This window comes from Hypanus sabinus, chromosome 4 (assembly GCF_030144855.1).
Source record: "Hypanus sabinus isolate sHypSab1 chromosome 4, sHypSab1.hap1, whole genome shotgun sequence".
Classification (NCBI taxonomy): domain Eukaryota; kingdom Metazoa; phylum Chordata; class Chondrichthyes; order Myliobatiformes; family Dasyatidae; genus Hypanus; species Hypanus sabinus.
Window position 1 is genome coordinate 94,395,840 of NC_082709.1, and position 14,679 is coordinate 94,410,518.

Consider the following 14,679-nt stretch of genomic DNA (forward strand, 5'->3'; position numbering starts at 1 on the left):
TGTATAGTTCTTTATGAAATTCAATTGCAGTTCTTTTTTTCCTATAAATGCCTGCAAAAAATTGAATCTCAAGGTAGCATATGATAACAGGCAACACGCACAAAAAGCTGGAGGAACTCAGCAGGCCAAGCAGCATCTATGGAAAAAAGTACAGTCAATGTTTCGGGCTGAGACCCACATCAGGATTGGGATCAGCTTTTTTTCTTCTCAGTAGGGAGCATGCCTAATGAAAGTAGGTTGAGTGAACTTGGTCTTTTCTCCTTGGAATGAAGGAGGATGAGAGTTGACCTGATAGAGGTGTACAAGATGATAAGAGGCATTGATTGTGTGGCTTTTTCCCAGGGCTGAAATGGTTGCCACAAGTGGACACAAGTTTAAGGTGATGGGAAGTAGGTACAGAGATGTCAGGGGTAAGTTTTTTACTCAGAGAGTGGTGAGTGCGTGGAATGGGCTGCCAGCAATAGTGGTGGAGGTGGATACGATAGGGTCTTTTAAGAGGCTTTTAGATAGGTACATGAAGCTTAGGTAAGCCTAGTAATTTCTAAGGTTCAGCACAACATTGTGGGCCGAAGGGCCACAAATTGTGCTGTAGGTTTTCTATGTTTCTAAGTTTACAATGGTGATGTGGAGAAGAGCATCTCTGAATGCACAACACATTGAACTTTGAAGTGGGTGGGCTACAGCAGAAGACCATAGTAGCCACTGAGTGTATACTATATGTAGTTGGATAATAAATTTACTTTGAACTTTGAATGAAGCAGATTGAGAATAAAGCTGAAGTAAATGATCAAACACAATTGTACTGAATGTTGGGGCAGGTTTAAGGACTCCCATGTTTTAATTGGTTATTTGCACACCATGCAGAATATTTTTAATAACATAGATATGTAGAGACACTTTCTTATTAATGATAAATTTCTAAAAACACAAGTAACATTAATGATTGGGTGACACTAATGAGAATAATGCCTACCCAGCAGAATCTCAGTCATTAATTGAATGACGTCAGGGTGGACCAAGCAGTTTAGTAAATCATCAGTCGATATTAATCTCCTAACATTGTCGGCAGGTTTGGAATCACAGTCCAAACTGCACTGTTTAGCTTCCAATCTGCTGGCCAGAGACAGGTCACCGGATGTGCTAGAAACGGAGTCCTCTTCTAGAGCAGCAGCTACCTGCTTAACAGGAACCAGGTTAGGTCCAATACAGATGTTGGTGCTCAGGCCAGCTTTAGTTTCTGCAAGTTTCCCTCGTCCATTCTTGGCTGCAAATTCTGCAGGTTCTGAATTAGCTTTTCTTTTTTTCGGAAGGCCAGAGGAAAGCTGAACTGACTGATCTCTTCCTTTTGTGCAGCTGGCTGGATGCATCTTGTCGTTATCTAAACAGGATTGAACTGCAAGGTTGACATAGTGTAGGTTTGTTTCATACGATGTGACAGCACCCTACACACACACAAAAAAAATAGAATGAATATATAGAATTGTAAATGTGCACAGCCATTGTTTGGTCTGTTCCCACTCATATATTGGGCCTCTTATTTATTTATTTTATTTAGCGATACAGCACAGAACAGGCCCTTTCAGCCCAATGAGCCACATGGTAGCCTAAATACAGGATCATGTACATTGACCGATTAACCGACTGACCGATTAATTCTTTGGACTGTTGGAGGAAGCTTATACGGTCACAGGGAGAATGTACAATCTCCTTACAGACAGCGGTGAAATTGACCTCTGCCCTGAGCTGTAATAATGTTGTGCTAACTGCTACACTACCTTGGACAGCCTCCTTGGCACTCTTATTTAAGAAAGTATATGCTGGCATTGCAGAGGGTCCAGAGCACATTCAGTGAATGATCCTGGGAATTTCAAGAGGACTGGAATATAAAAGCAAAATGCAATGTTGAGGCTTTATAAAACACAGGTGAGGCCATACTGGGAGGATTGTGAGCAGTTTTGGACTCCTTATCTTAGAAGGGATGTGCTGAAACTGGATGAAAGATGCTCATGAAAATGATTCCAGGATTAAACAGCTTGTTATACAAAGAACATTTGATGGCTCTGGGCCTGTATTTTCTGGAATTCAGAAGAATGAGGGGTAACCTCACTGAATGGTGAAAGGCCTTGATAGAGTGGATGTGGAGAGGATGTCTTTTTGGAACAGAGATGAGGAAGAATTTCTTTAGCCAGAGGACGGTGAATCAGTGGAATTCTTTGCCACAGGCAGCTGTGTCTTTATGTATATTTAAGGCACATGTTGATAGATTCTTGATTGGTCAGGGCATGAAGGGATACAGGGAGAAGGCAGGAGACTGGGGCTGAGAGGAAAACTGGAGAGCAGACTCAACGGGCCAAATAGCCTAATTCTGCTTCTATATCTTATAGTCTTATAGGTTAAGTAGGAGGAGCTCCAGGCTTGTACTCACTGGTTTAGAAGAATGAAGGGCAAATCTCACTGAAACCTATCGAATATTGAAAGGCCTCGATAGAATGGATATGGAGAAGATGTTTCCTATAGTTGGAGTTTAGGACTGGAGGGCACAGCTTCAGACTAGAAAGACATCTAGAATGTGATTAGGAGTAATTTCTTTAGCCAAATGGTGGTGAATCTGTGGAATTTATTACTGCATACGGCTATGGAGGCCAAGTCATTTGAAATATTTAAAGCGTAGGTTGATAGGTTCTTGATTTGTAAGAAAGTAAAAGTTACGGGGAGAAGGCAGGAGAATGGGTTTGAGAGTGATAATACATCAGCCATGATGGAGCTGATTCAATGGGGCAAATGGCATAATTCTGTTCCTATATCTTATATGCTTTATGTCACTGCTTTACCTTCAGCAATTCTCACACCTTCCTGTGATACCTGTAGCATTATTGCCCTTTCATCATCTCCCACTCTGCCCAAACACAAAAATGAAAGAAATAAAAATCTGAAAGGGTTATTTGCTTGAACCTCCAGTTCAAAATATCGCACTTGGAGTTCAAAGTCAAAGTTGAGTGTATTGTCATATACTCAAGTACAATGAAAAATTTATCTACAATGAGAAACTAGCATAGGTGAAATGAAAACCTTTAACTTGAACATAGAGTACTACAGCAGAAATGGGCCTTTCAGCCCTTCTAGTTGGTGCAGTACAATTATTTATCCCACACCAAGACCATACCCTCCATACTTCTTCCATCCATGTACTTACTCAAACTTCTTTTAAATGTTTCAGTCATCCACCACTTCGGCTGGCAGCTCATTCCACACGCTCACCAGCCTCTGAGTCAAGAAGCTCCCCCTCAGGTTCACCTTAAATATTCACCTTTCACTCTTGGCCTAAGACCTCTATTTCCAGTCTCACTCAACCAGAGGGGAAAATGTCTGCTTGCATTTACTCTCTCTATAAAGGATGGCACAGTAACATAGTGGTTAGTGTACAGCACTACAGAGCCAGCGACAGGGGTTCAATTCCTGTTGTTGTCTGTAAGTCGTTTGTAATGATCTCCCTGTGACAATGTGGAGAAGTACAATGTGACAATGAAACCTCCAGGTATTCTCTGTGCCTCCCTGATCATTATTACAAGGGGTGATTCTTGTTACAAAGTCCTCACCTATTCAAACTTTCTCTATAAGTTAGGTCCTGAGTCCTGGCAACATCCTTGGAATTTTTCTCTGTACTCTTTTAATTTTACTGATAACTTCCTGAAAGTAGGTGATTGGAAATGCACACAATACTCCATTAGGCCTCACCAATATCTTATATAACTTCAACATATATAACTCAATATAAATATATATCTCAATACGCTGAAATTACAATGAAAAGCTTCACCACATGAACCCTCAACATTACCAATCCAAACTCATCTTTATGAAACATTTCCTTTCAGTTCACAAGTTGTGCCATAGTTGATTTCTCTTGCAACTTTAATTCACTATCCTCTTCCTATTTTAACCTCTCAACCTGTTGCAATGACACCTAATGCAAGATCAGGAGAAGGTATCTCATCATCTAGTGACTTAGCAGCACATTCAGCAATTTCAGACTGTATCCAGCATGGTCCAAGGAACATTCTCTGGCCAATATCTTGGAAGTGAATCAGCGTGACTATGATTCTGGACCTGTTGGTGATGACAGGACACTGCAGGATTTTGTGAATAAAACATACAAGAGTCATTTTATGTGCTCAACAAAAGCTGCAGCCCTTTACTTCCATTTCAAGTAAACCCAAAGCAGTTGTCTTACATTGACTTCATTACAACAGATACCATTTCTTAATGTGAACACAATAATTCAGTGAGGGTATTTGTGATTATGTACAACAGTTACTATTATGAACAGTAAGTCTCATCTGTCAACCATTACATTACCTACACTGGAAAGTGGCCAGTGAGCGAGTGGGCCAGTGAAGGAGTGGAGATTTGAGGCTTTGACTCGAGAGGCTTCAACAAGAAGAGGCGGAGGACGAGCTTATTTCCAGTTAGTCTTTACAATGCCTCCTGAGACAGTGATGTGCCTCTCCTGTGAGATGTAGCAGTCTTGGGGGAACTCCCCTCTCCCGCAGAGTTACATCTGCCAGAAGTGCATGCGTCTGGGCGATCTGGAAGACCGTGTGAGGAATCTGGAGCAGCAGCTGGATGACCTTCGACTCATAAGGGAGAATGAGGCAGTCATAGATGAGAGCTACAGGGAGGTACTCACACCTAGGCTGCCGGAAGCAGGTTGTTGGGTGGCAGTCTGAGGGGGGAAAGCGAAGGAGAGTAGACAGGTAGTGCAGAGCATCCCTGTAGCCATTCCCCTTAATAATAAGTTTACCATCCTGGATGCTGTTGGCAAGAATGACTGACCAGATGTGAGCCACGGTGGCAGGGCCTCTGGCACTGAGTCTGACCCTGTGGTGCAGAAGGATGGGACGGAGTAGAGGAGAGCTGTCGTCATTGGAGACTCCATAGTCAGGGGAACAGGCAGGAGATTTTGTGGACGTGAGAAGGACACCCGCATGGTTTGTTGCCTCCCAGGTGCCAGGGTCTGGGATGTCTCTGACCGGCTGCATGACATCCTGGTACGAGAGGGAAAGCAACCAGAAGTCATGATACATGTTGGTACCAACGACATAAGCAAGAAGAGGGATGAGGTCCTGAAGTGTGAGTTTCGGGAACTAGGCAGAAGGCTGAAGAACAGGACCTCAAGGGTGGCGTTCTCAGGATTGTTGCCAGTACTACATGATAGTGATGGTAAGAATTAGAGGAGATGGCAGTTGAATGCGTGGCTGAGGAGTTGGTGCAGGGGGCAGGGTTTTAGATTTTTGGACCATTGGGATTTCTTCTGGGGAAAGTGGGACCTGTACAGATTGGATGGGTTGCACCTGAACTCGAGGGGGAGCAATATCTTTGCAGGTAGGTTTGCTAGCATGGTTCGGAAGGGTTTAAACTAATTTGCAAGGGGGATGAGACCCAGAGCGATAGAGTAGTGAAAGAAGTGCATGGAGTAAAGCCACATCTAACATATAGAGAGGCTTTGAGGAAAGAGAAGCAGAATAAAGGGTGTAAAGGTAGTAAGGTAGAAGGACTAAAGTGTGTGTACTTCAATGCAAGAAGCATCAGGAACAAAGGTGATGAACGGAGAGCTTGGATACATACATGGAATTATGATGTAGTGGCCATTACGGAGACTTGGCTGGCACCAGGGCAGGAATGGGTTCTCAATATTCCTGGATTTCAGTGCTTTAAAAGGGATAGAAAGGGGGGAAAAAAGGGAGGAGGGGTGGCATTACTGGTCAGGGATACTATTACAGCTGCAGAAAGGGCAGGTAACATAGCAGGATCCTCTTTTGAGTCAGTATGGGTGGAAGTCAGGAACAGGAAGGGAGCAGTTACTTTACTGGGGGTATTCTACAGGCCCCCTGGTAGCTGCAGAGATACCAAAGAACCGATTGGGAGGCAGATTTTGGAAAGGTGCAGAAGTAACAGGGCTGTTATCATGGATGACTTTAACTTCCCTAAGACGGTACTGTGATATTAATATGCAGCAGCCTCTCCGGACTCTGGATTGGGGATTGCCAAACGTTATGTGGATTTTCTAGTGTAGTCTGTTTTGTCATATGCTTTTGTGATATCATTCTGGAGGAATGTTGTCTCATTTTTTAATTGCATTGCATTTGTGGTTTCTAAATGACAATAAACTGAATCTGAATTGATTGGCACTTGATTAGTTCCAAGGGTTTAGATGGGGCAGTTTGTTAAGTGTGTTCAGGATGGATTCCTGTCACAGTACGTTGACAGGCCGACTAGGGGGAATGCCATACTAGATCTAGTATTAGGTAACAAACTAGGTCAGGTCACAGATCTGTCAGTGGGTGAGCATCTGGGGGACAGTGATCACCGCTCCCTGACCTTTAGCATTATCATGGAAAAGGACAGAATCAGAGAGGACAGGAAAATTTTTAATTGGGGGAAGGGCAAATTATGAGGCTATAAGGCTAGAACTTGCGGGTGTGAATTGGGATGATGTTTTTGCAGGGAAATGTACTATGGACATGTGGATGATGTTTAAGGATCTCTTGCAGGATGTTAGGGATAAATTTGTCCTGGTGAGGAAAATAAAGAATGGTAGGGTGAAGGAACCATGGGTGACAAGTGAAGTGGAAAATCTAGTCAGGTGGAAGAAGGCAGCATACATGAGGTTTATGAAGCAAGGATCAGATGGGTCTACTTAGGAATATAGGGTAGTAAGAAAGGAGCTTAAGAAGGGGCTGAAAAGAGAAAGAATGGGGCATGAGAAGGCCTTGGCGAGTAGAGTAAAGGAAAACCCCAAGGCATTCTACACTTATGTGAAGAACAAAAGGATGACGGGAGTGAAGATAGGACTGATTAGAGATAAAGTGGGAAGATGTGCCTGGAGGCTGCGGAAGTGAGCGAGGTCCTCAATGAATACTTCTCTTCAGTATTCACCACTTGATGACGGTGAGGACAACATGAGTGAGGTTGATGTTCCGAAGCATGTTGATATTAAGGGAGAGGAGGTGTTGGAGTTGTTAAAATACATTAGGATGGATAAGTCCCCGGGGCCTGATGGAATATTCCCCAGGCTGCTCCACGAGGCGAGGGAAGAGATTGCTGAACCTCTGGCTAGGATTTTTATGTCCTCGTTGTCCACGGGAATGGTACCAGAGGATTGGAGGGAGGCGAACGTTGTCTCCTTGTTCAAAAAAGGTAGTAGGGATAGTCCGGGTAATTATAAACCAGTGAGCCTTACGTCTGTAGTGGGAAAGCTGTTGGAAAAGATTCTTAGAGATAGGATCTATGGGCATTTAGAGAATCATGGTCTGATCAGGGACTATCAACATGGCTTTGTGAAGGGGAGATCATGCCTAACAAGCCTGATAGAGTTCTTTGAGGAGGTGACCAGATATATAGATGAGGATAGTGCAGTAGGTGTGATCTACATGGATTTTAGTAAGGCATTTGACAAGGTTCCACACAGTAGGCTTATTCAGCAAGTCAGAAGGCACGGGATCCAGGGAAGTTTGGCCAGGTGGATTCAGAATTGGCTTGCCTGCAGAAGGCAGAGGGTTATGGTGGAGGGAGTACATTCAGATTGGAGGGTTGTGACTAGTGGTGTCCCACAAGGATCTGTTCTGGGACCTCTACTTTTCATGATTTTTATTAACGACCTGGATGTGGGGGTGGAAGGGTGGGTTGGCAAGTTTGCAGATGACACAAAGGTTGGTAGTGTTGTAGATAGTGTAGAGGGTTGTCGAAGGTTGCAGAGAGACATTGATAGGATGTAAAAGTGGGCTGAATAGTGGCAGATGGAGTTCAACCCAGAGAAGTGTGAGGTGGTACACTTTGGAAGGACAAAATCCAAAGCAGAGTACAAAGTAAATAGCAGGATACTTAATAGTGTGGAGGAGCACAGGGATCTGGGGGTACATGTCCACAGATCCCTGAAAGTTGCCTCACAGGTAGATAGGGTAGTTAAGAAAGCTTATGTGGTGTTAGCTTTCATAAGTAGAGGGGTAGAGTTTGAGACGCGATGTTATGATGCAGCTCTATGAAACTCTAGTGAGGCCACACTTGGAGTACTGTGTCCAGTTCTGGTCGCCTCACTATAGGAAGGATGTGGAAGCATTGGAAAGGGTACAGAGGAGATTTACCAGGATGCTGCCTGCTTTAGAGAGTATGGGTTATGATCAGAGATTAAGGGAGCTAGGGCTTTACTCTTTGGAGAGGAGGAGGATGAGAGGAGACATGATAGAGGTGTACAAGGTATTAAGAGGAATAGACAGAGTGGACAGCCAGCGCCTCTTCCCCAGGGCACCACTGCTCAGTACAAGAGGACATGGCTTTAAGGTAAGGGGAGGGAAGTTCAAGGTGGATATTAGAGGAAGGTTTTTCACTCAGAGAGTGGTTGGTGCATGGAATGCACTGCCTGAGTCAGTGGTAGAGGCAGATACACTAGTGAAGTTTAAGAGACTACTAGACAGGTATATGGAGGAATTTAAGGTGGGGGGTTATATGGGAGGCAGGGTTTGAGGGTCGGCACAACACTGTGGGCCAAAGGGCCTGCAATGTGCTGTACTATTCTATGTTCTAAATCCCCCAGTACCGTGAGACTGTCTGCAGCTCGAATGGCTTGGGCCCTGTGTTGCTTGGTTGGATTAGCAGCAGGTGTCCCTGGCTCATCATGTTGTGATGCCATGAGATTGGCTGTGGAACCACCCAGGTCTTAGTGGACCGGCTGAAGTGATCTACAGAAATGCTTTCAGGTTTAACCTTCCCATCTACAGCAAGTCTTTTTGCCCTGTCCAAAACACAGATAGGGCCATTGTAAGGAGGTTTAAGGGGGTGTTCATATGCATCATGATGGGCAAAAATGAACAAGATAGAACACAGGTCAAATGGAACTCAGGAGTGCTGTACACCATGATGGAAGTAGGAATAGGTGTAAAAGAATTGAGTTTACTGAGGAGAGCAGAATGCTGCTGACTCGCAGACCAGCTGAGGAATAAATCCACCTGGCAAGCAACTCAGCTGTGAGGGACTGCAGGTCCTCCTTTGGAGCTGTTCTGAGCCCAAGCACAACCCACAGGACAGGATTGTGCCAACAATTGTCTGTCAAGGAGGCCCTCAGAGCAGCTTTTAAGGAATGGTGAAACAGCTTGTACAGGCTTTGAACTGTGGGTGATACATGTAAATCAATTTAACACCACGGTTCTGGGCCATTGCAGTCCAGAGGTCTGGCATGAATTGGGGACTGCGAAGGGAAGAAATATCTGATAGGGTGACAAATCAAGCAACTCAGGTATTGATGAATGCCCATGCCACATCCAAAGCAGTCATCAACACGAGAGAGACAACCGCTGGCCACCTGGTGGTATGGTCCATCATGGTAAGGAGCTGCGTGAAACAGTTGGGGCTGGAAGAGAACCAACAAGCTTCACAAGGACATGATGAAAATGTTGCTCAGGGACCTTGAAAGGTGCTAATGTTGCTCAAACTTCATGGTTAATTTTCACTACTGACACAGAACATAGGCTGCACTCCAATGCACTCCTGCACATCTTTCCTAAGGCCATGTCACAGAAACTTTAAAGCAATCAGTTTCTGTGAAGATTCCCCACCTGTATATGAGAGGACATGATTGGAGTTAAAAACAGTATGCCCCCAGTTTGCAGGCACTATGGGGTGAGAGCAACCAGTTGAGACATCGTACAGGAGAGAAACTCCTGCGTCCCTGAACTTGATGTCAGCCAACCACAGGTCCGAGTCCGCTGAACCTCTGGGTCAGTAGCTTGGTTCACTACCATGTCCGCATAGTCAACCCCGCCGTGTATGGCAGTTATAGCGGGACATGAGAGGCAATCAGCCACAACATTATCTTTGCCCTGGATCCAAAATGTAGGCCAGATAGAATTGCTGACGTGCAGAACAAGGGTCTGACAGTATGGCCATCATGTGCACAAGCGGTTTGTGTAAAAAATGAAAATAGTGGATGGCCAGATAGAGACCGAGAAGCTCATGGTCAAACTTCTTCTCAAGGAGCAGAGATGCAGCTGAAGAAGGTGAGCAGTTGTCAAACGTCTCCAATGCACAGCACCCACAGCATGATCTGAGACGTCAGTAGGTACATTGCGGAGCAAGTGTGCCAGTAGGGTCATGTTTCAAGGAGCTCATTTGGTGTTGTCAAATTCTCTGGTCATGTCTGCTGACCACTCAAGCATACAATTAGCAGCATGCCTTTATAGGCACTATAGAATGGGAGCATAAGTTCATCAGCTCACAGAATGAAACAGTGAAGGAAATTCACCATACCTAAGGCTTTTTGCAGTGCTTTGGTAGTTCGGAGCAGTGCCAAGTCCATAATAGTGGTGACTTTTGACAGTGGGATGGCCGAAAAGTCAATAGCAGACTACTCGAACTGGCATTTAGCAGGGTTAATAATCAACCCATACTGGTATAAGCACCTGGAAAGTGTGCAGAGATATGATGTATTTGGTTTTGGATTTGCTGGTGATAAGTAAACAAAAAGAAAATCTAAGTCTTTTAACATCAGTTGCAGAAAATTCTGAGCTGCTTTCTCAGCCCAAATGGCATATGCAGAAACTCCAACAGGCCAAGTAGGTCCGAACAGTAGTTTTGGGAACATTCTCATCGTAAACCAGCACCAGATTGTAGCCCTCAGTGCACTTTAGAAAAAAATTAGCTTTCCAACTAACCATGATGAAAAGACTTGAATATGTCGGATTGAGTAATAAATCAGGGGTGGCGGCCACATGGACAGCAACCACCATCGGGCTTAGGGACCACATGGACGGTTGAAGGCCAAGGGCTGTTCGATCTGCACACAATGCAAGGCATTTCCACGTTAGCAAACTCAGCCTTCAGGCTGATCAGCTTTTCTGGGTCCAGCCTATATGCATGGTGGTGGACCAGCAAACCAGTTGTGGAATTGTGGTGCTCAGCCCCGTGCTTTGTGACTGGAGTGGAAAATATGGGCTTGGTGAGGTTTGGGAATTCGCCCGGCAGATGATGAATTCACATGTAGTGGTGTATGTGTTGGACAGAATCATCGTGGGTAACTTACCGGGGCAAAGTCCTCTGCGTCCACAAGCCGACAGTTCTTAAGATTTACTAACAGCCCTTTGGCACACAGGAAATTAGCGCTGAGCAGGGGTCCAGCAACTTTATCTAACCCAAAGTCCCATGTGTAACATCATCCATTGAAGCAGAACATTATGCCTCATGTCCCATATGTTTGGATCCTGATGCTGTTGACAGCCTCCAGTTATGATCTGTTACTCTCGGCCTCAAAGGCAATGGGCAATGCTGACAGCACACTCACTTGTACACCTATGTCACACAGAAACAGTCTCCCTGAAAAGGTGTCTGCACAGGACAATAAACAACTCTTGGAAGCTGGAACCCTTGGTGTTCACAGACCTCCGATGTCCTGATGCACTGGCACCATCGAAGTTGCATGGCAGTCGGCACTTTGAGTCCTTGCCAAAGCGTTCATGGGAAAAACATAGACCCGGTGTTGTCTGGTACAGAGCCACAGGTGTGAGTTTGCTGGAGACTCTGCTGCCTGGGCTCATTGAAACAAGAGGAACGATGCACCTCTGCCTGGCTAAGGGTAGACTATGGCCCTTTTTAGAAGATTCCCTATAGTCCTTCACAAGTGTAGTAGTGAGGAATGTGCAAACTTGATTTGTTACATAAAGAGCTCTTTAAAAATAAAACAAGGATGGTAATTGCCAGGAGAGATAGCAAGTGGTTTATTTGGTCTGAAGGCCTAGTGCCACCTAAGCCGGGCAAGGCTCACACACAGACAGTCCAAAAATCTGTAATAGGTTAGTTTTCAGAGTGACATATTTATCACGTGCAGGCAAGTTTTCTCATCGACTCACTACTCTGCGTGCAGTGGAACTACTTAGTGATGCTATAATATAGTAAAATTTCATATTGTCTGCAGTGATTTCTTACAGCATGAACTGGACTTCTGTCTGTGTAAACCAAAACTATGGCAGCTTCATATGGTCGATATGTCATTTAGTAACTCTGGAATCGTCCGAGAGTGTCGGGGTCATCAATGTAGGATTTTGTGAATAAAACATACAAGAATCATTTTACATGCTTAACAAAAACTGCACCCCTTTACTTCCATTACTAATAAACCAGAAGCAGTTACACTGACATCATTATGTCAGACACCATCTCTTACAGGAACACAACTCAATGATGGTGTTTGTGAATTATGTATAACAGTTTCTATTATGAACAATATGTGTCATCTGTCACCCATTTCATTACCCTCCACTCTCATGTCCACTGATGAGAAACTGCTTTCTGCACCCTGTGACTGAGATTCAGTTCTCCGTTTCTCTTTAATCTCTTTTGGTAACTCCAGATTTGTATTCACACCTCCTTCTGTTAGTCATTGAATGTTATCATGCTCTTTTCACCAGCACCATTGCTATTTGCAATGTTCAATCTCTCCTCCCTTCCAGATAATCACAGACCTTCTCCTTTATTCTCTCTGCAACTGAGAACAGGTTTTCACTAATTTTTTACACCTGTAAATGGAGATCATTGTTCACATTCTTGCTCTACATTCTTTCTTGCTCTACAGAATCAGTAATTCTTGCTACCATTTATATTAGCTAATTAGCACAAATTTGGAATTAATTATCAAACACTTTGATACATAGAATCAGAAATTTACAGCACAGGAAGTTGCTACATTTCATTCTGTTGGCCTTTATTAGATCATGGCTAATATGAAACAGCCACACATTGCCAACTGTATTTCTCATGAATGCGGCATGAACACATTGTTGCGAATGTGCCACAACTCTGAGGGGCCGAAGGGTACAAAGTAGCCCCCTCCTTTTTGAGAATCGCAAGATTGCTATTAATTCGGGTCTGGGACCCAGGAAATGAGAGAGAGACGTCCAGAATACACAAGGCTTGGAATGTGTCCTGGCCTCAGCAAGGCAGAACCATTGATAACGGCTATTGTCTCTTGGAGACGGAATTGTGTATTGAGTACTGTACTATTCATTGAAGCCCCTCAGGGGACGACCAGAGTGGGCTGGTTGAGGGATTGCATCATCTCAACCTGACTGACATCTGAGACCCCGTGAGTAAGGATAAAAGAGGGTCTGTGGAACAACCCCTTTAGACGCACCAGGAGAAACGTATGAGACCGGTGGGGACTTGTGTGTGTGTCCATCCTTGCCCGGATGACCAGTCTTCCACGGAACGGTCTCGCTAAAGGATGAATACGGATCAAGATCGGATAAAGGAAAGCCAGCAAGTTTCTAAAATCTGTCTCTCTCCAACCAAAGGCTGCAGCCTGAATGAACTGAGTGACTTTTATATTTGTATTGGACAATACATTATCCCCTAGACAACGATAGAGCTTATTTCTTATTGATTATTATTATACCCACACTTTTAGATTTAGTATTGACGACATATAGTATCTGTATGTTTGCATTGATATTATTTTTGTGTATTTGTACCAATAATTTGTACAAATAGTACCAGCAGACTTCAACGGACCTCTCTATCTTTGCTGGTAAGTGACCCAGTTACGGGGTTCGTAACAACATCCATGTTAAATGTGAACTCTCACTCTGGGTTGGCAATGTACAGGTCAATTTGGGTAAGAAAACCTCATATTTTTGGATGCAATTGCACTGCAGAGGAAGTTCATAAGGTCATGGGGTTCTTCTTCGGTTGTCCATCGAAATCCGATGATGACGTCCACTCCTTTAATGGTGAGATCTTTGATGACTATACAGACCTATCTTGGACCCACAAGCTCTATAGCAAATGGGACATGTATATGTGGTGGTGGTGGCAACCATGGCTGCATTTCTCCTGGTTCTCTTCTGCTGTCTTCTGGTTGTCCTTTCCATCTCCAGAATACGAACCCCGTCCCTACACAGCTGTCGCCAAGTGTTACAGTCAGCAGCAACATCCTCCAGGTCCTTGGGTCTGATCTTGCACTTCCTTAAATCATTCTTCATATGAATCTTATAGCACTTCTTCGGCCCTCCAGCTGAGCAACGACCATGATGTAGCTGGCTGTGCAACACTCTGCGGGGAGCTGACATGGGGACATCCTTATCATGTGCCCCAGACACTGTAGCTGACGCTGGGTAATCATGGCCTCAATACTTCTGCAGTTGGTCTTTACAAGTATTTCGGTGTGAGGCACCCGCTCACACCAAGTAATTCCCAGGATGCGCTGAAGGCAGCTTATGTGGAAGTGTTCCAAGGACTTGATGTGACAGCTGTAGGTTACCCAAGCTACAAAGGAGCTATAAAGGAGGGTGGTGACTCAGACCGCTTGGTACACAGTGACCTTTGTAAAGGGATGAAGGCTCCAGTTCTGAAAGACTCTTCGCCGAAGTCTCCCAAAGGCAGCTGATGCCTGTTTAATGCAGCTCTGGATGTCAATGGTTGTCAATGGTGCTATCTTCAGAGAGAATGCTCCCAGTTATTTGAAAGATGGCGCTACTGACAGCTTTTCATCACCAACAGTGAAGGCAGGTAGAGTGGGTGGGACCCTGGTACTCCACTGGCAAACACACTTCTGTCTTGGTGGTGTCGACAGTCAGTCCCATCCTGCTGTATGCTCTCACCGCCACAGCAAAGACAGTCTGAAGATCCTCCGGAGTATGG

The 14,679-nt window shown here is 44.5% G+C and overlaps 1 protein-coding gene across 4 annotated transcripts in view; it reads right to left on the bottom strand.

The window, feature by feature from the left end:
- Window positions 1–801: 801 nt before the first annotated feature.
- The window catches only part of hspbap1 (hspb associated protein 1), a 328,857-nt gene continuing 314,979 nt past the window's right edge, over window positions 802–14,679 (bottom strand). For all 4 annotated transcript variants that reach the window (XM_059967685.1, XM_059967684.1, XM_059967683.1 and 1 more), the window contains one exon: window positions 802–1,442. In XM_059967685.1, the coding sequence (XP_059823668.1) occupies window positions 954–1,442 (489 nt within the window). In that variant the 3' untranslated portion in view covers window positions 802–953. The remainder of the gene's footprint in view (window positions 1,443–14,679) is intronic.